General features: G+C 32.3%; 2 protein-coding genes across 3 annotated transcripts in view; both read left to right on the top strand.

The window, feature by feature from the left end:
* LOC127285014 (dynein regulatory complex subunit 7) overlaps nt 1–25,563 on the top strand; it is a 282,666-nt gene that overhangs the window by 148,295 nt on the left and 108,808 nt on the right. The window lies entirely within an intron of this gene.
* Nucleotides 23,999–25,218, top strand: LOC127285017 (uncharacterized). Its single transcript, XM_051310778.1, has 2 exons — nt 23,999–24,507; nt 24,579–25,218. The coding sequence occupies exons 1-2, from the start codon at nt 24,120–24,122 to the stop codon at nt 24,788–24,790; spliced, it is 600 nt and encodes a 199-aa protein (XP_051166735.1). The 5' UTR covers nt 23,999–24,119; the 3' UTR covers nt 24,791–25,218.

The raw sequence follows: 25,563 nt of genomic DNA, 5'->3' as shown, positions 1-25,563 counted from the left end.
TAATTGACAATATTTCACCATTTTTTGAGCCAAGGTTTGGTGAAATTTCAGTAAATTAGAATTTCTGAGAAATGCTGCCAATATTGAGGTTTCAATTACAGAAAATTTAGGAATATCGAGAAGTGTTGCCAACATTGTCCCAGTATTAAGCCGAGCTTTGGTGCAATTTTTTATCTATTCGGAATAGCTGGTGCCAATATTGGCTCAATAATGGCACGAGATTTGTCCCAAGTTTAACAAATTAAAATTTTTGAAAATCGGTGCCAATATTAACCCAGTTATTGGACGAGTTTCCCATACCAATACTGGTCCACTAACGTTTACCGTACTTCGGCAGACATTACTGGGCCAATGTTGGCCCGTATTGGCAATCTTGGAATTTCGCATTTGGCTTCTTAAATTAAAAATTATTCTTCTTGTAAGAATATTATCTTTATTTTAAATTTTAGGCGCCAAGAAGATAGTCTTTTTTAGAGTTTTATTTTTTCAGTCTTGATGGTTATAGAATTCTTTTTTTTTTCTCTCTCTTTGCATATATACGATATTAATATTATATATGGCCTCAGCATTGGGAGGCGGATGTTTCTGATAAATCTATCCAGCATCTTTTTTAAACTGACAGGATGTCGCACTCGAGCACTTTTTCGTGACAGCAGGGTCGAAGAAGATTTCTGTTTTGTGTCCCTCGCTCGTCGAAAGTCACGAAATCAACCGGAGGCGTGGAGAGGAGTAGGGTCGAATGAAGAAGAAAAAAGAAGAAACGAAAAACGTCGTTCATTGCACAGATAAAATACATCCATATATTTCTATGTCTATATATGTATATGTATAACGCTGATTCGAGGGAAACTAGACCGTAACGAATCAGGGCCAACGATTCCTCTTCGTGCACGACTCGAACGTTGGACATTTGGCTAGATATTGAAAGCAATGAGACACTTGAATCGGCATTTTCAGCTGTGGGGGGATCATTTTGAGTTCAATACTGGCATAAATTCTCTTTTCAAAATAGGTCTTCACGCATTCGATTTTCTCTCTCTCTTTCTAGCTGGTAGTGACGTATATATATATATAGTTAACCTGGAAAAAATCGATACCGCGCATTTTCCCCCTGGTGTTAGGTTTAGCTTCGATTACTGCACCACCTTCGCGCAAAACCCGAGTCGCACTAACGGACATCCGCCAATCGCGAGCTTCCAATCGATTCTCCGCACTCAACGGTTACGAGGGCTCCAACTTCCCTTAAGCGTATTTATATATATATACACACCCAACAAGAATTTTCCCTCTGGCATTTTCCCTTCGACTCATTTTTCAAACCAGTTTTGCCCACTGACTGTGTCCTACTTTTATAGACGATATATATATAGTATAGAATTTTTTTTCTCCTTTTTTTTGTTTTTTTTGCTATCTTACAAAAAGAAAAGCTTTTTTTGGTCTTTTTTTGGCAAATTTGATTTTTCTAATCTTTCATAGAATTTTAATTTTATCTTTAAAATACTCAATTGAGTTTCAAAATTGAGAAATAAGGGTTTTTTTTTCTGAAAAAACATAATTTGAAATTGAAAACTGTCAAAAAAATACTTTAAAAGAATTTTTAAATTTGAGGAGCGCATGATTATTCCATAAAAATTGGTTAATTAGAATTTTTATTTTAAAGAATTTTATTGAAAATAATTATTTTTTTGACGAATTTTTAACTAGAAAAATTTTTAAGACGCCGAAATTTCATTTTTTCGAAATTATAAATGGCCGAACAAACAACCCAAGTGCGAAATGCCAAGACTGGTGTACGAGCAAATATAGGCCCAGTAATGTTACTCTAATTTGCCATTATTATAGGACGAACTCCGTCACATTACTGGGCCAATTTTTGGCACCAATACTTTGTAAATCTGATTTGCCAAGATTGGCCCAGTAATGGCGTCCAATACTCGGCCAAATATTGTCTGCCAAGGCTCGATGCCAACTTTGCCAATACTGGGCCAGTATTGGTCCATGTTGGTTTCTCACTTAAAAATTGACAAAAAGAATTCGGGGCAATTTTTAAAATTAAGCAATTAGAAATTATTCAAAAAATAATGATTGTCCTAAGTGCGAAATCAACACGACCCAGTGCTGACCCAGTATTGGCAAAGCTGGCACACTACGCGGATATGGGAAACTCAACACAAAAATGTTTTGATAAGCTGCATCTGAGGATTATTTCAGCCGTTAATGCGCCATTACTGGGCCGAGATTCGTCTCATTATTAGAAAAGCTAATTTACCGCAAATGATTAAAGACTTCTGCCACTGATGTGCCATTAATGGGCCGAGATTAGTCTCAACTTTAAAAAGATTATTTGTCAAATTTGATTAAACAATTCAGCCAATGTTGGGCCATTAATGGTCCGAGATTCATTTTATCATTAACAAAGAGTAGTTACTGTAAACATTCAACACTACTGTCATTGATGCGCCATTATTGGTCCGAGATTCGTCTCGTTATTGGCGATGATAATTTACCACAGTAAATTCAACACATCAACCGTCGTTGTGCCATTATTAGGCCGAGATTCGTTTCATGATTGGCAGAAAGAATTTACTGTAAAAGATTCAAAACTTTTGCCATTGCAGCGCCAGTAATGGAACAAGATTCGGCCCAAATTTGTCAAATTAGAATTTCTGAGAATCGGTGGCAAAATTGGCCCAATAACAGGAAGAGTTTTCCGCCAACACTGGCTCAGTAACACTATCCCAGTATTAAGCCAAGATTAGGTTAATTTTCAACATAATATTAGAATTACAAAGAATTATTGCCAATATTGCCCCAGTTTTGAGCCGAGATTTGGTTCGATTCCAGAAAATTTAGAATTTTCGAAAGGTGTTGCCAACATTGTCCCAGTATTGAGCCGATCTTTTGTGCAATTTTATCTATTCGAAATAACTGAGAATTGTTGTCAATATTGGCTTAGTAACGGCACGAGATTTGGCCCAAGTTTGTCAAATTAGAATTTCTAGGAATCGGTGCCAATATTGGCCCAATAATGGGACGAGTTGCGCGCCAATATATGCTCTACTATGGCAGACATTACTGAGCCAATGTTGAGCCGGATTTAACAAATTATTAAGTGAAATCAAAAACTTTTAATTTTTGCTTGGGGCTTTCGAAAAATAATCCCCCATGTATGTACCTATATGTAAAAATAATAATCAATAAATAAGCTGCAAAATCTAAACAATATTTGAAAACTGTGTATATCACGTGACTGGCAAATTGTTATCGATATATGCATAGCCTCGCTTGTAAAGCCACAAATGTAATATGTTTCTCGAAATTGATGCTCTATAGTTGTCTGCTATATTAATTCCAGATATATATATATTCGATCCCAAGTCGAATGACAATATATGTATTGTATAATATAATATAGAGAGACAACAAAAAATATTGTATAAGACTTGAAATAACAGGTCAAATTGATTTGAAAATCACATGCCAAGTGTGAGATTCAACAAGGCGCAAAACTGGCCCTGTATTGGAAAAACTGTCACCGACTCATGACAGCTAAAACTGCACCGATTGTCGAAGTTTTATCCTCGATTAAAAGTTGGTAGCCAAATATCGGCAAACACTATTTATCTAATCTTGACAGCCATTACAGGCCATTAAATATAATAATAAAATTTAATTTGAAAAAACTAATGACAATATTAATAATAACATTATTTAGTACTGTATTAGTTTTTTATAAAAATTGAATGTTGATTAAATTGAATTAATTCTCGGTATGTTAATGTGCCATTATTGAGCCAAGATACGTATCATGATTGGCAATGAGAATATGTGCGCCATTATAGATTGATGACTTTAATTTGTTAATGTGCCCTTTATTGAACCTCGAAAACGTTTGATCATTGGTAAAGATAATTTGCCATAAAAGATAGAAATCTTGAGCCGTTAATGCGCCATTATTGAACCGAGATACGTATCAGCATTGGAAGAGATAATTTTACATTATAGATTTTCTACTTGGTCCGTAGATGTGTCGCTATCGAACTGAAATTTGAGTCCAATTTCAAAAAATTAGAAATATTGAAATTCGGTGCCAATATTGTACCAGTATTGACCCGAGCTACGGTCCAATTTCCTCCATTCGTATTAATTGAGAATTGGTGACAATATTTGTCCAGTTTTGAGCCAAGATTAGTTCAAATTTTAGCAATTTAGAATTTCTGAGAAACAGTGCCAATATTGAACCAGTATTGTACCGAGATATGGTTCAGTTTCAGCAAATTTTGAATTATTGAAAAGCGATGCTAATGTTGTAGAGGTATTGAACTAATATTTAATCTAATTTTGTCCATTCAAAATAACTAACGTCAGTGCCAATGCTGGCCCAGTTTTGAGACCAAATTTGGCCCAATTTTTTCAAATCAGAATAAACGACAATCGGTGCCAATATTTACTTAGTTTTGAACCGAGATTTGGTAAAATTTCAGCAAATTAAAGTATTTGAGTCTAGTTGCCAGTTTTGAGCCGAGATATGGTTTAATTTTAAAATATTTAAAATTATTGAGAAGTATTTCCCACATTGTCCCAGTATTGTGCTGACGTTAAGTTTATTTTCAGCAAAATAGAATTACAAAGATTGGTTTGCCAATTTTGTTCCAGTATTAAGCCAAGTTTCCGGCCAATTTGTTTTTATTCGTAATAACTGAGAATTAATGTCAATATTTGACCGTTCTTAAGCCGAGGTTTGGTGAAATTTTAGCATATTAGAATTTCTGAGAAATAGTGTTAATATTGGCCCAGTATTGAGCCGGGATTGGGATCAATGCCAGAAAATTTAGGACTATCGACAAGTGTTGCCAACATTATCCAAGTATTAAGCCAATATTAGGTTTATTTTCAACAAACTAGAATTAAAAAAAATTTTTTTGCCAATATATCCCCAGTTTTGAGCCGCGATTAAGTGTAATTTTGCCCTTTTTAGAATAACTGAATGTTAGTGCCAATATTGACCAAGTATTAAGCAAAGATTCGGATAAATTTTTAGCAAATTAGAATATCTGGAGAGTTGCTGCAAATTTTTTTTGTACAGTGTAATGTTGCCATTTCAACGCCAGTGCTGGCCCAGTAACGTTTGCCACTTTTCCGCATATTTCGACAAACATTACAGGAACATTTTTTAACCGTACCTATATATATATATATATTGGAAGTCCTGACATTTTGCACTCAGAATTACCACTAAATTTTCTACTTACTTTTTTATTACCTGTTTTCAAAATTCATTAAAACTTATTTAAAATTTATTTCAATTTCTTTTCCCCAACTTTCTCTTAATTTTCGCCCCTTTTAATCTTTCCAGTAATACTGGACGCGACGATATCACTTGAAGAAAGCATAAAAGTCGGGGAGGGGTAAAAAAAAAGAAAAAATTGGTGACCAGGGGTTTCGGCGACAGTCGCAAGGGGTGAAACTGTATATCTGTATATATATATATATATATATATATATATATATATATATATATATACAATTGGACGGATGAGAGTCACGGAATGAAGAGTAGAAAAGAAGCGAAGCGAAAACTTGAGACACGCAGATTCTCGCTTTTTAGTTCCCTCCTTTAGAAACAAGTTTTCGCCTTAGGCTTGGTTCTTGTGCTTGTAGTGTTACGATGGAAAGCGAGCTGTGAGATTTTTCAGGCACTCAACGATCAGACTGTCTCTCTGTATTGGTAGAATGTTTTTATATATATATATATGTATATAGATGATATGGTACCAAAGGAGGCACACGCGGGGTGTGCCTATAACGGTTTTCGATATGACCGGCACGAGACGTCGTTCCTAAAAAGAAAGAGACGAAAAAAAAATTGAAAGGTTTATGTTGGCCGGACTGGTTAGTGTGGATAAAATGTTTGAAGTGGGGGGAAAAGTCGACAGACCAACTTTGATAAGAGAGGCCCCACACACACACATACTCACACTAATTGGAACAAGTTTTCGAGAGGACAAAAAATTCTTCATTAATGCAAAAAATTTTCAAAAATAACTTTTCTAATCCTCTCTCTCTCTCTATATATATATATAAAAGATATAAAAATATATTAATCATATTTATTATTATTTGTATTATTAGACTTATCATTAGCCTAACAAAAAACCGTTACGAAAAAGTAACGCATTACGGTTACAAAAAAGTTATGTTTTACCTTGAGTTACTCATATTAATCATATTTATTATTATCTGTATTATTAGATTAATCATTAGCTAAAAATACCGTTACGAAAAAGTAACGCGTAACGGTTACAATAAGTAACGTGTTACCTTGTGTTACTCATATAATTCATATTTATTATTATCTTTATTATTAGATTAATCATTAGCTAAAAATACCGTTACGGAAAAGTAAAGCGTTACGGTTACAAAAAAGTAACGTGTTACCTTGTGTTACTCATATAATTCATATTTATTATTATCTTTATTATTAGACTTACCATTAGTCAAAAGTAAGATATAATTGTTACGAAAATGTAACGCGTTACGATTACAATAAAAAAGTAACTTTTTTCCCCATTATAAAGTTGAAAATAATGAGCGTTACAATTTTTAATAGTTGCGCGTTACCGTTATCGCATAAAAATAACAAGTTACCGTACAAAAGAAAGTAACACATTATCATTACAAAATTTACAGTCACCTTTACCGTTATCGCATAAAAATAACGAATTACCGTACAAAAGGAAGTAACACATTACCGTTACAAAAGAAAATACATATGTTACCGTTTAAAAAAGTTACGCATTTTTTATAGGCCAAAAGAACAGGTGTTACTGTTACAAATAAGTAACGCGTTACGGTTACAAAAAAGTTACGTGTTACCTTGTGTTACTCATATAATTCATATTTATTATTATCTTTATTATTAGACTTACCATTAGTCAAAAGTAAGACATAATCGTTACGAAAATGTAACGCGTTACGATTACAATAAAAAAGTAACTTTTTTCCCAGTATAAAGTAGAAATTAATGAGCGTTACAATTTTTAATAGTTGCGCGTTACCGTTATCACATAAAAATAACAAGTTACCGTACAAAAGAAAGTAACACATTACCATTACAAAAGTTACCGTTACCCTTACCGTTATCGCATAAAAATAACGAATTACCGTACAAAAGGAAGTAACACATTACCGTTACAAAAGAAAATACATATGTTACCGTTTAAAAAAGTTACGCATTTTTTATAGGCCAAAAGAACAGGTGTTACTGTTACAAATAAGTAACGCGTTACGGTTACAAAAAAGTTACGTGTTACCTTGTGTTACTCATATAATTCATATTTATTATTATCTTTATTATTAGTCTTACCATTAGTCAAAAGTAAGACATAATCGTTACGAAAATGTAACGCGTTACGATTACAATAAAAAAGTAACTTTTTTCCCAGTATAAAGTAGAAATTAATGAGCGTTACAATTTTTAATAGTTGCGCGTTACCGTTATCACATAAAAATAACAAGTTACCGTACAAAAGAAAGTAACACATTACCATTACAAAAGTTACCGTTACCCTTACCGTTATCGCATAAAAATAACGAATTACCGTACAAAAGGAAGTAACACATTACCGTTACAAAAGAAAATACATATGTTAACGTTTAAAAAAGTTACGCATTTTTTATAGGCCAAAAGAATTAGGTGTTACTGTTACAAATAAGTAACGCGTTACGGTTTCAAAAGCGAGTAACGTACGTATTATCTTTAAAGAAAAGTAACTCTTTCCATTAAACAGTAGAAAATAACGCGCGTTACGTGTGTTTCACAGTTACAAAAATGCAACACGTTACTATACAAAAAATTAATGTGTTACTTTTTGAAAAAAGTAACTCTTTTCACATTAAACTGTAGAAAATAGCACAGAAGAAAAAAGTAGTATCCTATTAAAATTTTGATAAGTTGCACGTTACCGTTATTATAAAAGTAACGCTGACACTTACTAAAGAAAGTAACACGTTATAGTTAAAAATAATAAGTAACATATTAACTTTAGAAAAAAGTAACTCTTTTCCCATTATTGAAAAGTTTTGCGTTACCGCGTTATCATAAAAGTAACATACGTTACAAAAAGTAACGCGTTACGGTTCCAATAAACAGTAACGTGTTACCTTTATAAAAAAGTAACTTTTTTCCTGCTTAAAAAAAATAACGAGCGTTACTGTTTCATAAAAGTATCGCATTCCTGTATAAAAGAAAGTAACACACGTTACGGTTAAATAAAGTAACATATGTTTTCATTTGAAAAATGTAATTTATTTGATGAGGAAAGTACGTGTTATTTCGTTTAAAAAAAAAAGTAACGCGTTACAGTGCCAAAGGTAAATAACGTGTTAATGTTTCAAATTTATTACCGTTACGAGAAAGAAGTAACGCATTAAAAAATAAAAATAACGTATTTCTGTATAAAAAAAATAAAAATATATCAGAAAAAATAAACAGCATTATGGTTACAGAAAAAAAGTAGAAAATAATAAAAAAAATTTTTTATTTAAAAAAAATTGCTAGTAAAAATAATAATGAAAAAAAAATGCACACACAACAAAGACTTGAACTTGAAAAGATCATGTTGATAAGGTAGGTATATATAAAAAAAAAAAAAAAAAAAAAAGAAGGGCGACTATTAATAGTTTCTCGTGCTGAGAATATGAAAATGAAACAGAGCAAATTGGAATGAAGGAAGTGAGGTATTAATATAACGTGAGCAGATTACCATTTACAATTTCGATATACATCTCACTTGAAGTGAACTCAAGTGAATTAAAGTAAAAGTAAACGTATTCAAGAATTAAAAAGAGGTTAAATTCAAGATGAATTAAGGTTGATTTCAAGGTCAAGTTAAAGTGAATGGAAAATGTTGAATCGGAGAGTATAATAATATAAAGTATAGTGTTGAAATCTATATAAATCAAATGAATGATCACTGGAATATATTAATCAATTATAATTGATATTATTGTTAAATATATATATTTATATTAATTAGCGATATCAAAATAGTTATTCACTTTTGTTATATCATCATTTCAAAATGTGATTTTAAAAAAAATTTTTTAAGCAATTTTGTAATTTTTGCTGTTTTTAAATTTTATCTAAAAATTTTAATTTAAAAATTTTTTTTTGTAATTTTTAACTATTTTAAATTTTATTTAAAAATTTTTTTGTTTATATTAATAATTTTTAATGGATATAGATATAAATATATTAATTACAAGTTTATTTATTATTATTTAATTAAGTTATAACCTTAGAATTATATCATAGTTAACTTTAATAACAAACACCTAAAATAAAAAAATAATAACTTAAATTTTGCAATTAATTTTTGCATTAAATTATAAATTTTTTTCTCATTTAAAAATAAAATCAATATCCATTAATTTAAAATTAAACTTTAAATTAAATCTAATACATATACATTGCAAAACCGGTTTTGATGAATTTGAATTAAATTATGGTTCTCTTTAAAGAAAAAGCATGATTTAAGAATCAATTATTTTATTCATTCATTATTTCAAGATTAATGGTCCTCAAGGTCAGTGAAAGTAAAATTCATAGTTAATGAAAGCACGTTTATATAGTCGTTAAATCGTTTTTTAAATTAAAATTTGAATTATGAATAATTTATTATTAAAGATTTTAAAAATTTTAGTAAAAATTTTCTTTTTTTTTCTACACTTGTACGCAATTATTGTTTATTTTTAATTTTTGAGCATAAAAATGTTTTTTTTAAAATTATTATCTTTTTAAAAAAAAATATTTTGCAGCACTAATTAGTACAAAATATTTCTTTGATTTGAAGAAATTATTTCTTTACTATTTACTATTTGAATCAAAGAAATAAATTTTTATTTTAATACACACATTTTTTTAAATGGAAAATATATTTATTTCTTTTTGCCATTGTATATATATATCCCAAGTGAGAAAATCAACACGGCCCAATACTGGCACAGTGTTGGCAAAGCTGGCAACGAGTTTTGGCAGACAATATTGGTCCGATTTTTGTGGTGTTAAGCGCGGCTAGACGTCGGCAGCCGAGTATCAGACGCCATTACTGGGCCAATATTGGCTGCCATTAGTGGCCCAGTATTGTCAAAGTTTAAAAAAATTTTTTAATTATAATCATTAATTAATTAACTAATTAATTCATAATACATTTATAATATAAGTCCTGACAGAAAGCGCAATATTTAAAAAAAAGAAAATTTCTAACGCTCGCGGGAATCGAACTTGCAACCTAACGCATCGAAGTCTAACACGCTATTCACTACACTAAGCGGATATGGGAATCTCAACACAAAAATGTTTTGATAAGCTGCATCTGAGGAACATTTTAGCCGTTAATGCGCCATTACTGGGCCGAGATTCGTCTCATTATTAGAAAAGCTCATTTACCGCAAAAGATTAAACACTTCTGCCACTGATGTGCCATTAATGGGCCGAGATTAGTCTCAACTTTAAAAAGATTATTTGTCAAATTTGATTAAACAATTCAGCCAATGTTGGGCCATTAATGGTCCGAGATTCATTTCATCATTAACAAAGAGTAGTTACTGTAAACATTCAACACTTCTGCCATTGATGCGCCATTATTGGGCCGAGATTCGTCTCGTTATTGGCGAAGATAATTTACCATAATAGATTCAACACATCGGCCGTCGTTGTGTCGTTCTAGGGCCGGGATTCGTTTCATCATTGGCAGAAAGAATTTACTGTAAATGATTCAAAACTTTTGCCATTGAAGCGCCAGTAATGGGACGAAATTCGGCCCAAGTTTGTCAAATTAGAATTTCTGAAAATCGGTGCTAATATTGGCCCAGTAACGGGAAGAGTTTTCCGCCAACACTGGCTCAGTAACACTATCCCAGTATTAAGCCAAGATTAGGTTAATTTTCAACAAATTAGAATTACAAAGAGTTATTGCCAATATTGCTCCAGTATTGAGCCGAGATTTGGTTCAATTCCAGAAAATTTAGAATTATCGAGAAGTATTGCCAAGATTGTCCCAGTATTGAGCTGAGCTTTGGTCCAATTTTATCTATTCGGAACAACTGAGAATTAGTGCCAATATTGGCTTAGTAATGGCAAGAGATTTGGCCCAAGTTTGTCAAATTAAAATTTCTGAAAATCGGTGCCAATATTGGCCCATCAACGGGACAATTTTTTTCGTCAATACTGGCTTAGTAACATTATCCCAGTATTGAGCCGAGATTAGGTTCATTTTCAACAAATTAGAATTACAAAGAGTTATTGCCAATATTGCCCCAGTATTGAGCCGAGATTTGGTTCGATTCTAGAAAATTTAGAATTTTCGAAAGATGTTTCCAACATTGTCCCACTATTGAGCCGAGGTTTGGTGCAATTTTATCTATTCGGAATAACTGAGAATTGCTGTCAATATTGACTTAGTAACGGCACGAGATTTGGCCCAAGATACGCCTTAAAAAACTACAAAATTAAAGAAAAATACTTATCAGGTATCCTAACATTTTTTTTTAAAGTTATGGACAAAATACGTTTTAAATCACATTAGGTTTATTTTAAGAAACTTGAAGTTGTCTATTAACTCATTTTGATGAAGATCTCATAATGAGGTGCAAGAAAAAATAATTCCAGTTTTTTCTGTGATTTATTTATATTCAATGTATTTTTCACCAAAATTTCTCATCGATTTTTTTTTCAAGCGATTTCTCGCTTGAATGCAGCACTACAATATATTATATACATATACTATGCGAACATTAGACAGTCAAGAAAATGTGTTTTAGGGATGGATAACTAGTCAAAGATGGAGAAAAGCACAAAGAGAGAGAAAGAGAGAGAAAGAATATGTGAAAAGGGACATGCTGATTGCACACAGTTGGGCCGTGGGTCTCTCTTGTGAGGAAACGATAAGGCACTGGCAGCCGGAAAAGGGAGCGGGGAAGAGTGACGGGGGTATATAGCCAACTATATACATATATATATATATAGAGACGAGGAAATGCTTTGGGTGTGGGGCAAAGGGAACTCTTAGTGGCAAGAGGGTCAGTGGGAGGAACGGGGGGAGAGAAGGGAGAACGAGTGAGCAGGAGCAGTTGGATGGCAGAGGAAAGGGGGGCAGGGGGGGGAGGGTTGAGAGATGGGGTAGCGCGGTGGACGATGGAAGGCGGTGACCCGCGGTGCCTGTCTGCTGCTGGCCGCGTTTCAGACCCGCAGCTCTCTAGCGCAATAGAGAGCACACACACACACACACACATACACGCTATTGAATAGTAGTATTAGTAGTGTTGTATATAGGGTTGGTGGCCAAGGGGTACGCGGGGGCGACAGGGGGACCTGTAGGAGGGAGTGGTTGAGGACGACACGGGTACGGGGTAGGGACGAGGAGGGAGGACGGAGGTAATTTGAGCGTCACACGCCGAGCGAGCGGCAACGAACGAACGAACGCCAGGCAACGTCTATGTGCTACATAAAGAGCCCCCCTTATGTATCCAATCCATCGCGAACCTACGATGCGACGATCCATGCACACACACACACATATATATATATATAACGTGTCCCAAAAGTCCCTCTTTTTCTCTTGAATATAACGAAGGTTATATTGGATTACAAAAGAAAAAGAAGAATTTTCACTCGAATATTGGTGTTAATGACACCTTTCATTATATATATACATATACACTACATGGAAAAAAATGTAAAGTAACTTTTACTATACTTACAAAGCGAAAGAAAATATTTCAAATTTTTAATGAAAAAATAATGTTTGGATTAGTTTTTGGCACAATTTGAAGCAAAGGATTGTATTTTTTTGTATGTCGTTCTATGGAAGTATATATTTATTGTTTTGATGATAATACACGTTAGCAATCGGTAGAGGATGAAATAAAAGAAAAATTGCGGCAAAATACTAGGAGAGAAGAAAAGAAAAATCGGTTTTGGTTGAGAACCACTGCGAACAGCTGATGTAGAGTGCGCGCGCATACATTTGTTGAGTAAGTAAACCAATGAGAGAGGTTCGTCGCAGTGGTTCTCAACCATGTCGAGTAATTAAGAAAATTATAATTAGATTATAATACAATTATATTATTAGGCAGTATAATACAATTATATTATTATAAAATTTTTATTATTAATATAATACAGTTATATAGGATGATTTTTATGTTCCGGACACCCCAAAAAACTTTTTTTAATCTCATTTTTTTCATTTTTAAAATAAAAACGGGAATAAAAAAAATTCTAAGGTGGTCCGGAACATAAAAATCACTCTGTATATTGTATAGTACATTATTGTACAATAATTTACAAAAAAAGGAAACAAATAAAATAGAAAAAAAATAATAATAATATAATCTAAAGAAAGTAAAAAGAATACTGCTCCGGTAAAGATCAATTAAATATTGTGGGAGGGGGAAAGAAAAGTTAAAAAAAAGTGTCAATAGGAAAGCGGCAATTAGAGTGAGTTGGAAATAGAGTAAAAGTTTCAAACTCTTTTATCTACTTGCATTCTCTTTTTCCTTCTGTCTCTCTTTCTGTCTATCTCACTCTTCATTTCCCTTATTCTCCGTCGCGTACATTGTCTTCCGATTTTATCCACCCGGAAATTTCTCCTTGTCCGGACTAGGAGAAAAAGGGACGCAGCCAGCAACATATCCAAGGAACGAATTCTCCAAATAGGTATATATATATATATTTATATCCTTGGCCTATGTAAAAAGAGAGAGAAAGAAAGAAAAAGAGACTCAAATGTGCTCTCGTTCATTCATGAGCTTTCGATTGAATCGGTGAAATCGAGGGAGGCGTAAATCCTTTAAAACCTGTATTGGTCCCCCCCCCCTCAAACCTATACGACCGCGCGCTTGGCAAAAAAATAAAAGAGAGTCCAGAGTGTATAATGTACACGGCGAGTACAAAGAAAACCTTTAAACTTTTAGAGCGAAAGAGAGGACTGCGCGCACTAAGAGTCATCAGTCACTGTTTAATTTATTGTTTCCAGAAGCTAAATTTAAAGGAGATAATTTAAGGACTTAATTTGGTAAAAAAAAGAAGAAGAAGAAAAAGAAAGAAAGGATATAGTTATGCGCGCCTCTCTTTTATATTAGGGTTTAGTGACGTGTGGCATGTTTTTAAGGAACGAGATTCTTTTTCTTTTAAATTCTTTTCGAAAGTCACTCCGTAAGGTGAATAATATTTTAATATCGCACGTTTTTTTTTAAGATTGACATTTTTTTCGCAAAGATTTATTATTAGCTAATATCATGTTTCTTTTGTCAATAGATGATTTTTAGTTTCTTTTAATGCTACGTTCCTCATTTTGCTTGAAATCTTATAAATACTTTGATTTTTTTGAGAAAAAAATGAATTTTTAGATTCTTTTTTTAGAAAAAGATCACCTTTTTTAATATAATATATTTTGTTATTCTCCGCCCCTTTTATGTAGGTAAGAGGCGGTCTTGTTAGGCACCGCCTTTTTTTCTAAAGAAACCTAGTATGCCCCGCCCCGAAGGGACGGGATTATTTAACACCCGCCTCATTAGGGTGTAACCATGTGACTCATCTCTTTTAAAGCCCCGCCCATTTTCAGTATAAGCTTGAAATACTCCGCCTTTATAATAAGAAATTTGTTATTCTCCTTCCCTTTTTGGGTGGGATCTCGTTTGGCACAGCATTTTTAAAAACCATCTAGTATGCCCCATCCCTTTGAGATAGAATTATTTAACACCCGCCTCTTTAAGATGGGACAATGTGCTTCGTCTTCTTTTATGTTCCGCACCTTCTTAGAAAAAGCTGCAAATACTCCGCCTTTTTAATAGAAAAGTTGTGAAACTCCTCCCCTTTTTGGTGGTGGGTTGTTTTGTTCCGCCCCTTTGGAACAAGACTATTTATTACCGCCTTTTCAGGGCGGGGCCATCGCTTTTTATACCCCGCCCCTTTTGAGTAGAAGCAAAAAGGCTCCGCCTTAATAGAATATTTGGTTATTCTCCTCCCACTTTAGGATGTGGGCGGTCCTGTTTAGGCCCCGCCTTTTTTGAGAGACGCCTAGAATGCCCGTCCCCTTTCTTTCTACTAAGTGGAATTTAAAATATTCCACGCCTTTTGTGGGAGTGTTTTTTTAAAGCCCCGCCCCTTCTAGGTGGGATTCTATAATGCTCCGCCTATTTGGGGAGTTATTGTATTCTAAACCCTCCCCTTTGGGCGGGGTCTTGTGATGCCTCGCCTTTTATTCAAAAAATATCCATTTATTGACAAATTTTTTTATTTTTCTACTTTACGATGTGACTTTTTCTTAACGTTTTCTCTCTTTTGAATGTAATTACTTAGTGGTACTAATTTTTAAAATCTATTTTTCCTCTTTAATTCATTAATTATTGACTTAATCATAAATTATTCTCAATATTGTTTCAAGGAGGAAATTTGAATAATTCCAAAGAATAGAAGTGAAAATGAAGTTTTTTTTTCAAAAAAAAAAATGGAAGACATTAAAATATTGTTTAATGACTGTTGACAAGACTGCGCATACACATAGCTATAAAGACAGGAAGCATTTCTTCTTTGAAGTCATCAACTCTTAAGTAAATGGTTTTAGGAGTCTTTGTTTTTTAACGAGGGGGGGGGGGGATTTGGAATTTTCAAAAGTCGCACGTGTCTGGTGCCAAGTGTCACGACTGTCTCGCGTGTTCAGGTATAAACGAACCCACAGGTGCGTTATTTTAAGCCGAAGGGTTTCTAATAGAAGGGGGACTTGGGGAAAAATCCCACATATCTCTATCTCTCTCTCTCCTTCTTTCTTTCTTTTCTAATATTTCTCTTTCACCTTCGTTCACATTTGAACTTTACGAGCTCTTTCTACCTTGAATTATGCTAATCATACAGTAAGTGGATAGTAATTTTGATTCTTTGGCGAAATTAATTTTATTTTCAATCACTTATGTGTATATACATCTGCCTTTGAAATATATATACATATTATTGTGTATACAGCTATAAAAAAAACCCCACGTCAAGTGGAAACTTTCTTTATATATATATATATATGTATACATTAAGAAATTTGTGTTTATTTCCATAATAAAATATATAGAAGATATGTAATTTATTTTCATGAAATATTCTAATTGTTTTAATTAGATTATTATTACATTTTATTATTACTATTACTATTACTATTATTATTATTATTATTATTATTATTATTATTATTATTATTATTATTATTAAATTTCAAAATTGTACTAATTATAAAATAATTAAATGAAAAATATTCTTTTATTAAAAATTAATGGTTTTAAAAATAGAAAATTAGGAAAATTTGTAAAAAAAAATAATTTCAACATTAGTTGGTTTAAGTGATTTAACTGTCGTGGATCGGTAGAGCGCGTGAAGTTTCGCGCGGCAGGTCGTGACCGGAAAGAGGCGTTCGAACCGGAAGCGGGCGATTTTACGATATTCCATCTCTCTCTCTCTCTCTCTCTCTCTCTCTTTGTCTCTTTTAACGGTATCGTTTCGATCCAAAGAAGTGCTGCTATTCTTGCACATGGTCATAGCGTGTTTTTACTTTACAATAATTATATTAAAAATTAAATAAATCTTCCCTTTATACTATATATACTGACATTTTTCATATTGTGACATTGCAATACTTGAATATTTCATATTCTTTTTTTTTAATTTTAGAATTCAATGAATTCTTCGAATTTAGTTGCTAAAATTTCGAAAAATAAATCCACATTTATCTTATGTTAGACCTATCTTTAACCTTAATTTATTTATCTCATATTAATACTACACTTTAAAAATACATTGAATCTTAATAAGATCTACAATTAAACTATATATTGACACCACATTAAACCTGCCACATTGAACCTACATTGAGTCGATTCGAATTATTAAAATAATATTATTAAATTATTAAAATTCACCTAATGTTCACTACTCATTTTGAAGTGCAGCAAAAATAAGTCAATTTGGTGGCGCCACTTTCTATGTCGTTTGAACTGCAGCAAAAAATGAGACTAGGTTTTTCTTATATACAATCAACAGAAAGATTTGAGTGTGATTTTTAAAATTGTTCAATCAGAAATTAACAAGAACATTGTGATTGGTAAATTTTAAAAACATCGTCGAAATCTTTCTGCCGATTATATTTGTTTGGCCATGTTCTCCCAAGAAGGGTTGACGGGATTTTAGTGGGTCGGGGCTGGTAGTAGTTCGCCAGCTCATTTTGTTTAGTGTTCTCCTTTTTTTACCAACCCCACATAACCTTGGCATGCGGAAGCCAAGGTATCTGTATACAGATTTCCCAATAGTCCCTAAGCAAAAAAAAAAAAACAATAACAATTCGTATAATTATAAAATTCAGATAAGTTAAGATTCGGTAAATTAAAAATTCGAAGCACTTAAAATATTGTTAAATTTTGAGGTTATGGTTCGTTTCTTAGTTAGGGGAAATTGAAGTTATGTTTGTTGGACAGCGCCTCAAGCCCAACGATCCCTTGACCTATGTCCTTAAATTTTGAGATTATGTTTGACCTATGCCTTTGAATTTTGAGGTTATGTTTGATCTCTGACCTCGAATCCTGTAAACCTAAGCCCTAGAATTTTGAGGTTATGTTCCATCTATGACCTTAAATCCTGGAGACCTAGGAGCTTAAAGTTATGTTCGTTTTAATCTATGATTCTGTCGTTTGACAGACCTTGAGTATTGATGTTATGTTAATTTTTAACTTATGTTTTTGATATATATAGTACAATATCTGAAATTTTCGAGACAAATTCTGAACGGTACGTGAATTGCAAGGTGGGCGAGTACAGCGAATTCCAGCATAGTGTCGAAATTCCCCCTCCCCTCTTCTCTTTCTTTTCCCCTCCCCCCACCCTAAATTTAGAGGTTAAGATCGTTTCAAGACTCTGAATATAGCCGCAAGTCCCCCTCCACCCTTCTTTTGACTTGCAGCTATATTCAGAGTCTTGAAACAGCGGCGGCGGCGTTGGCGGCGATATCTTTTTATAATATAGGTTTTATAATATATGGGTCATTCGATGTGAAGAGTAATCAACCTAAAACCTATATTGTACTTACCATGTCAAAAACATAGGTCTTAGGTTGTTTACTCTTGACGTAGAATGACCCCATGACCTATACATTAGTATTAAAACGAACATAACCTCAAAATTTAAGGGCATCATAGGTTTACAGGATTCAAGGCCTTAGTTCAAACATAACCTCAAAATTCAAGGGCATACGATTCCAAAATTCAAGGCCTTAGTTCAAACATAACCTCCAAATTCAAGGGTATACGATTCCAGAATTCAAGGTCTTAGTTCAAACATAACCTGAAAATTTAAGGACATAGGTCATGGGACCGTTGGGTTTGAGGCTATGTCCGACAAACATAACTTCAAATTCCCCTAACTAAAAACGAACATAACCTCAAAATTTAGGTAAAATTTTAATATTTGCAAGCCTTTAAAAAATTAATCATTAAAGTGGAAAATAATGGGGGTTGGCGAGCGAAGCGCACAGGGGGCATAGTCCCCCTAGTATATATATATATATATATATATATTTAGAAAGGTTGCGTAAAAGATAATCAGTGCAACCGTTACAATAATCGACATGGTGAGAAGTTAACTTTTAGTTAGTAAAAATCATTTAAAGAGTAAATTAAAAAATGGTAAAACTCCTTTCCGCAGAGTTGAAAAGTAATTTGTGCGTATACGTATATATATATATGTAACGATATGGGCGAATAACAACAGTTAATTTTCGTCTTTTATTGCAGTTAGAAATGACGGTCGAAGATCATCTTGAAATTGCTTAGGACACATTACCGTGTGAAAATTGAAGTACTAACTGAATTTCCTGCATGGTATAGTTATTGCGCACGTGAACTTGAGACGTTGGTGAACGAAAAAAAAAAAAAAATCAAAGCTTTCCGCATTCTCGTCTTTATGTCCCTATTCCAAGTAATTTTGTGCGTTTAAGTACTCCGTAACTGCCCCGTTCCGCGGTGTTCATGTACAACTTGGAAGGTATTCTCTCGCGCTCGATGATATAGGGAAAAGAGACGAAATTCTCTGTTTCTCCTTTAAAGAGACCACCATGGACGAGAGGAGTTGTTTCCTTTTCACTTAAGGCGCAAACTTTTACTATTTTATGAGAGAGTATAGTCTTTATATAATGAATTTTCCATTACGGTTGCCCACTTCAGAAACATTTCATTTGACTTGTGTTATTTTTTTTCCTTTTTACAGTCTTTTACATTCTTTTTAAATGCAGACTTTTTTGTGTTCTATTAAAAGATTTATTGACTCATAATAGAAGAGGTTTTTTTTTTTATATCTTACAGTCGTTTAATGAGATATTTATTTTTCCGGAACTTTTTGGACAAAAATTGACAATGGTCTAATATCAGTAAAATTAAAAAATTAATTTTCCCATGAATTCCAAGATTTTAACAATGGTTCCAAATCCGTAAAATTATTAACAAATTTTTTCTCTCATGGTTTCTAAGATTTTAGCAATGGTCAAAAATTCGTAAAATTTAAAAATTATTTACCCACACGGAGAGAATTCTGTGGTGATTTTTATACGAAACATAACCTAGATTATTCATATAGAAGAGTCGTAGCAACTTTTGCTTGAATTCAAATAAAATTCGTGAGGAAACCGACTTATAATAGCACTCAGTTCTCCTTATAAAAATTACAAAATTTAAAAAAAACTTTCAAACAAAAGTTATAGACCTTATTGAAATACCTTTTTTTTAATTTTGTATATTTTACCCAATAAACGAAAACAAACATAAATTTTTGGACTTTTTTTATGGTTTTCACCATAAAAATCAAATTTTTGGGTTTTGACACTATAATTTTCGTAATCAGCGCATCAAAATACATAAAAGTACGTAGTATAAGAAAAAACCAAAAATATTTTTAAATAATTCAAAATTCAAAAATTTTTGAAAAATTCCGAAAATATTGTAAAAATTGTTTGCCCATTATCGGGCTAGGCTTAAAAGTTTCGTAAAAAGTAGTTTTTTCGAAAAAATTTTGAAAAAAAACGATCAGTACGTCAAATGAGAAAAAATTTGAAAAAATTCATGGAAGCTAGTCTCAATTAGTACTAAAAGAAAATAAAATCTCAAAAAAATCGGAGATGCAATTGCAGATCTTACACTTTGGCGTGGAATACGCATCCTATATAAAGACACGAAAAATGCTTCCAAAGATGACGGTTACCACTTAAAAAGGTAGTTCTTAACGAGAAAAAAATATGCCAATAGTTGTAATTTGTCATATTAATTGTCATAATAAAAACTAGGTGTTTATTTCATGACCATTTAGCTTCCTCATCGTAATACGATGAGGATTATATTCAAGATTAAAAGAAGGATTACAACTAAAATAGCGATCAATTTTATAAATATTAGTAAAATGTAAACTTTGTATACCTCAATCGACTCGTTTTAAGGCAAGAAATAAGTTTTTTTACTAAACAAAATTAAATTTACAAAGAAAAAAATTTTTTTTTTAAATTTTGAAAAAATTGTGAAAAATAAAATGTTGTGAATATATTCGGAAATCCTGGTGTCAGATTTTAGGTATTAATGATTACAATCAGCATACAAAATTTTAGGACAATTCGTTAAAACGTTTCTGAGATAATTTGTACACAATATTTTGTGACCTACACACACATACATCTAGACATTTGCTCAGGACTTCATATATATTATTTCTAGATGAAAATGAGTCCATATAACCCAATTTTAAAAAATCGAAAAACGTCATGAATGCAAAGCTTCCTCATGAGGAAGCAAAATTAAGGTGGAGCACGACTCCCCACGAGGCACAACTCCCAACTCTCCCTTATAACAATTATCGACATAGAAATCTACATTACCGACTATCGGTAAAATATGAAAATGGCTATATAAAAAACTACCGACACAGAAATCTACATTACCGACTGTCGAAAAACATGGAAATGTCGATATAAAAAATTACCGACACAGAAATCGACATTACCGACTGTCGAAAAACAGGAAAATGACAATATAAAAAATTACCGACATGGAAATCTACATTACCGACATAGAATTCTACATTACCGACTGTCGATAAAACATGGACATGGCGATATAAAAATTACTGACACAGAAATCTACATTACCGAGTGCCAAAAAAACAGGAAAATGACAATATAAAAAATTACCGACATAGAATTCTACATTACCGACTGTCGGTAAAACATGGACATGGCGATATAAAAATTACTGACACAGAAATCTACATTACCGAGTGCCAAAAAAACAGGAAAATGACAATATAAAAAATTACCGACATAGAATTCTACATTACCGACTGTCGGTAAAACATGGACATGGCGATATAAAAATTACTGACACAGAAATCTACATTACCGAGTGATGGTAAAACAGGTTTAGCAATGGTCCAAAAACCGTAATATTATATCATTAATTTAAAATTTTTATTTTTAACTTCTAAAGAATTTTCTTAGATATATATAATTATTTTTAGATGAAGTTTCATTTTTTAAAATAGTATTTGACAAAATTTCTTTTAAAAATGCGGAAGTGGTATTAAAAATTAGAAAAAGTGTAAATGGTAATTAGAAACATTGAAAGTGGAAGTGCACATTTGAAAAAGTGAAAATAGAAAAGAAGTGGAAATGAAAATTGGAAATGTGGAAGTGGAAATTGGAAAAAGTGTAAATGGAATTTGGAAATAGTGGAAGTGGAAATTTGAAAAAGTGAAAGTGGAAAGGAAGTGGAAACTGGAAAAGGTAGAAGTGGAGATTGAAAAAAGTTGAATTCGGACTTAGAAAAATGAAAATTGGAAATAGTGGAAGTGGAAATTTGAAAAAGTGGAAGTAAATATGAATATACATAATCGACCCCCAGAATAGGAAATAAATTTTCGTGTGAAAAACTTGAATTTGAGAAAATATATTATAAAAATTATTTAAATAATTAAAAATAATAACGATATAATTTAATAATTGAATGTAATAAAAAAAAAATGCCAAAATATTAGATTGCATTGTATGAAAATTAAGCTGATGCGTATGGCAATATAGAAAATAATGTAAAATGTGTTTTAATCTAATTTTGGTGCAGCAAAGCACGTTGAAAATGTCCGAGAGTAAATTCTGTGGGATTGGGTTTACGTTGGGATGCAGTTAAGGCGGTTTTGGGTCGTGAGAGAGAGAGAGAGAGAAGCTTCTCGTTTATCGTCAAACTCAAAGCTCCCCATAGCCCATAGGACTGTTGAGGCATTTTACGTGCGCGACATAACCTCAAATCGCCTGGCGTCCAGCAACGTCGTCGTCGTAGTCGTCGTCCCGGCGCGCCACTTTCCAGTAATTATCGAACCGGGCTTATAGGCGATATATATATACATATACCTATATATATATAACCGACTTCAATTTGTAGGCTGGGCATTAATTCAATTGCCCCCCCGACGGTTTCCAAGGTACGAGTGGGCGGTTTATCGCGTTTATACGGTATACGTAATCACCGCCTCGGTCAGCCGTTCCGCGTCGATGTCCAGTACAAACGTCTTCAAACGCGAATTTCGCAAACGACGCCATTTTCAAACGGAAGCCGCTCCCTTGTACTATATTCAGAGAGAAATAGAGAGAGATATAGAGAGAACATTGGAACACTGAGCTTCACAAATATTCCATCTCTTGACAATTTACGACCTTAGCACGATGTCAAATTTGTTTTTATGGATATGCATTAAATCTGTTTATACTGTTATATAACTGTTCTATAATTGTTATATAGCTGTTATATATATTTAAGTTTCGTAAATCCTCGACGAATTTACAATCAAGATATGCACCGGATGTGAATCGAGAGTTTATAATTGTTATGTTATTTGTATATATTATATAATGTAATATGTGTGGAAATTTTGAACGAACCCTGATGGGGCCCTAGTCGGGAAGCCATTAATTTACATGAAACACTAAATTTGGAAATTTTTGACACATTTCTATATACAGTTACGGTGCAGTTATATACTATTTTCTATTTAGCCACTGTATAGTTGAACTACACTGAAACTATCTTGTACCGACCAACAAGTTTCTAGATATTCAAACTATATGGAAACTATATATAGTTTCTAGATACTTGAACTATGTCGAAACTGTCCAGTACCATCTAAATAACGTATCTTTTTTTATTTAAAAATTGATATGCATTTTTTTTACAGAGATCATAATATTTTATCATAAATGGAATGACCTTGAGAATTTCCAACTTAGGAATTTTTTTTGAATTATAAAAAAATCTAAAAATATACAATATGATTATCAGTGTTGGGTAGTAACTAGTTACTAGTAACTAAGTTTATTAAAAAAGATACGTTACCTGTAACTTATAACGTAACTTAGTTACCTTTTTTTCAAAGTAACTTGTAACGTAACTTAGTTACTATTTTAATAATAACTTTTAACTTTACCCAACCAAAAATTTCAGTATTATACCAGAGTTAACTACTGGCGCAGTACTGGTTCAGTATTGGCTGCCGAGGCTGGGCAGTCTGTACTGAACCAGTACTGGTATTTTCATTGTATCAGTACTGGTGCAGTACCACCGATATTGAGCCAGTACTGGCTCAAATAGATTTTCTTTTTGATTAATACTAGTTTACAAAAATTTCTAGAGTGAACCTGATGAATCTTTTTGTTTAAATATTTTTTTTATAAAAATTTTTTCACTTTGATTTTATTTTTGAAAATTAAGGTATTACTCACACGACTGGTAACATTCAAAAGTTTTTTCTAGTCACTGTACTTATGAAACAGTAAAACATGCGAGTTTCAAATAAAACTTTTGCGCAGGTACAGTTTCACACATTAGGCATCTCAGTTCATATACACAGACACACACATATCACGGTCTAGAAAAGCGATCATGGCAACGTCGCAAGTTTTTGATTGCAAATGGCGTCTTCTGTTAAAAGATTCTTTCGCAGTGAAAGATAAAAGTTTTTGTTTTAAAGTGCGTGTAGATGTAATATTAAAATTTAAAAGATGGAAAAACAATTGAGACACAAAGGCAAATTTATTAAACAAAGCGTTCTTACCAAGAAGACGAGTTTTCTTGCCCAAATGACTCGGGGAAAACAACTTTGCGATGAATTAAATAATGTCAAAGACGTAGACGTAAATAAAGTGACAGAAATTTGTCCTGGTCGACGAATTGTTGAATTGGACGTCATAGCAAAAAATTTAAAGTGTATAAAGTGCAAGGAAGCAATTTTCCTGAATGATATTCAAAGTGAAAAGTGTTTTGGACTAAACTCAGTTCTAACCATCCGCTGTCAAAAATGTTTGACAGAAACATCAGTTCCAACTGGAAAATTCCACAAAACCCTGGAATCACACTCTCACTCTGACGTGAATACAAAAGCAGTTTTAGGTAAGATTTGCTGGTTTGTGAATTACTTTATCATCTTAATCTTAACCTAACCTCACTTTTTAAATATGCAGGAGCTGTACATTCAGGAATCGGAAACACGGCGCTAAATAAGGTGCTAGCGTGTTTAAATATTCCTTCAATATCAACAAACTTGTATAAAAGATATGAAAGGGAAGTTGGGCCTGCACTGGAAAAAATTGCAAAAGACAGTTGTAAACAAGCCGCTACGGAAGAACGCCAATTGGTAATAAACAATGTCGACCAGCTGTGTGAGGATCTGTAAGGTTTTTTTTAGTTCTTAAGTTTATTATTTAATTTAAAACAAAATATAATTTACTAGTATATTATAAACATATAATACACTTATAAAATATTAAATAGAATTGAATGCTTTTATAATTCTTCATTTGATCTACAATATGTATATTTATATATTACGAATTAATTTATGTTATCATTTCTACAATATTGAATTGTATAAAATCAAAATTTTTTAAGTATACACATATTTATACATATAATATACGCATATTTCTAAGTGTCCAAATGATATTAAATGTTTTCAGAATATTTTATAAGATCTGACATAAGCCAAAAGTTTTGAACGTTCCTATGAACGAAATTTTTTTTGCAACTTCTTCAAGTACGAATTTTAATACAAAATATTGTTCAAAATATCTAAAAAGAAGTTATTAATTTAATAATTATTTAATTTACTGTTTTATTTTACATGGTCATCATAATTTTTAATAATTTATAGTTTGAAAAAAATATTTGTTCATATGAACGTTCAAAACTTTCGGCTAATGATCTGACTGCATATTCATATACCATAAATTGATTTAAGTATTGATTTATACTAAATTTAATTGTATAAAATTTAAGAAATTTTAGCTTGAAATGTGTAACACGTTTATAAAATTCCGTAATCTTATAAAATTAAATAATGTAACATTATTTAAATGTTGATGTCCATATTTTAAGGCATTTACATTTAAGATAAAATGTAACAAACAATAAACAATTTGAATTAAATTTTTAAATCTTTTCATTTTC

The sequence above is a fragment of the Leptopilina boulardi genome, unplaced genomic scaffold (assembly GCF_019393585.1).
Source record: "Leptopilina boulardi isolate dan_hultmark-lab unplaced genomic scaffold, ZJU_Lbou_2.1 LbouV2_327, whole genome shotgun sequence".
Classification (NCBI taxonomy): Eukaryota; Metazoa; Arthropoda; class Insecta; order Hymenoptera; family Figitidae; genus Leptopilina; species Leptopilina boulardi.
This window is presented reverse-complemented; position numbering and strand designations above follow the sequence as displayed.

Bases quoted from the DNA above. Each gene is read 5' to 3' on its own strand.
- LOC127285017 (XM_051310778.1), top strand. From the start codon at position 24,120: ATGGAAAAACAATTGAGACACAAAGGCAAATTTATTAAACAAAGCGTT. The intron at 24,508-24,578 runs GTAAGATTTGCT...TTAAATATGCAG, and splicing joins GAATACAAAAGCAGTTTTAG to GAGCTGTACATTCAGGAATC.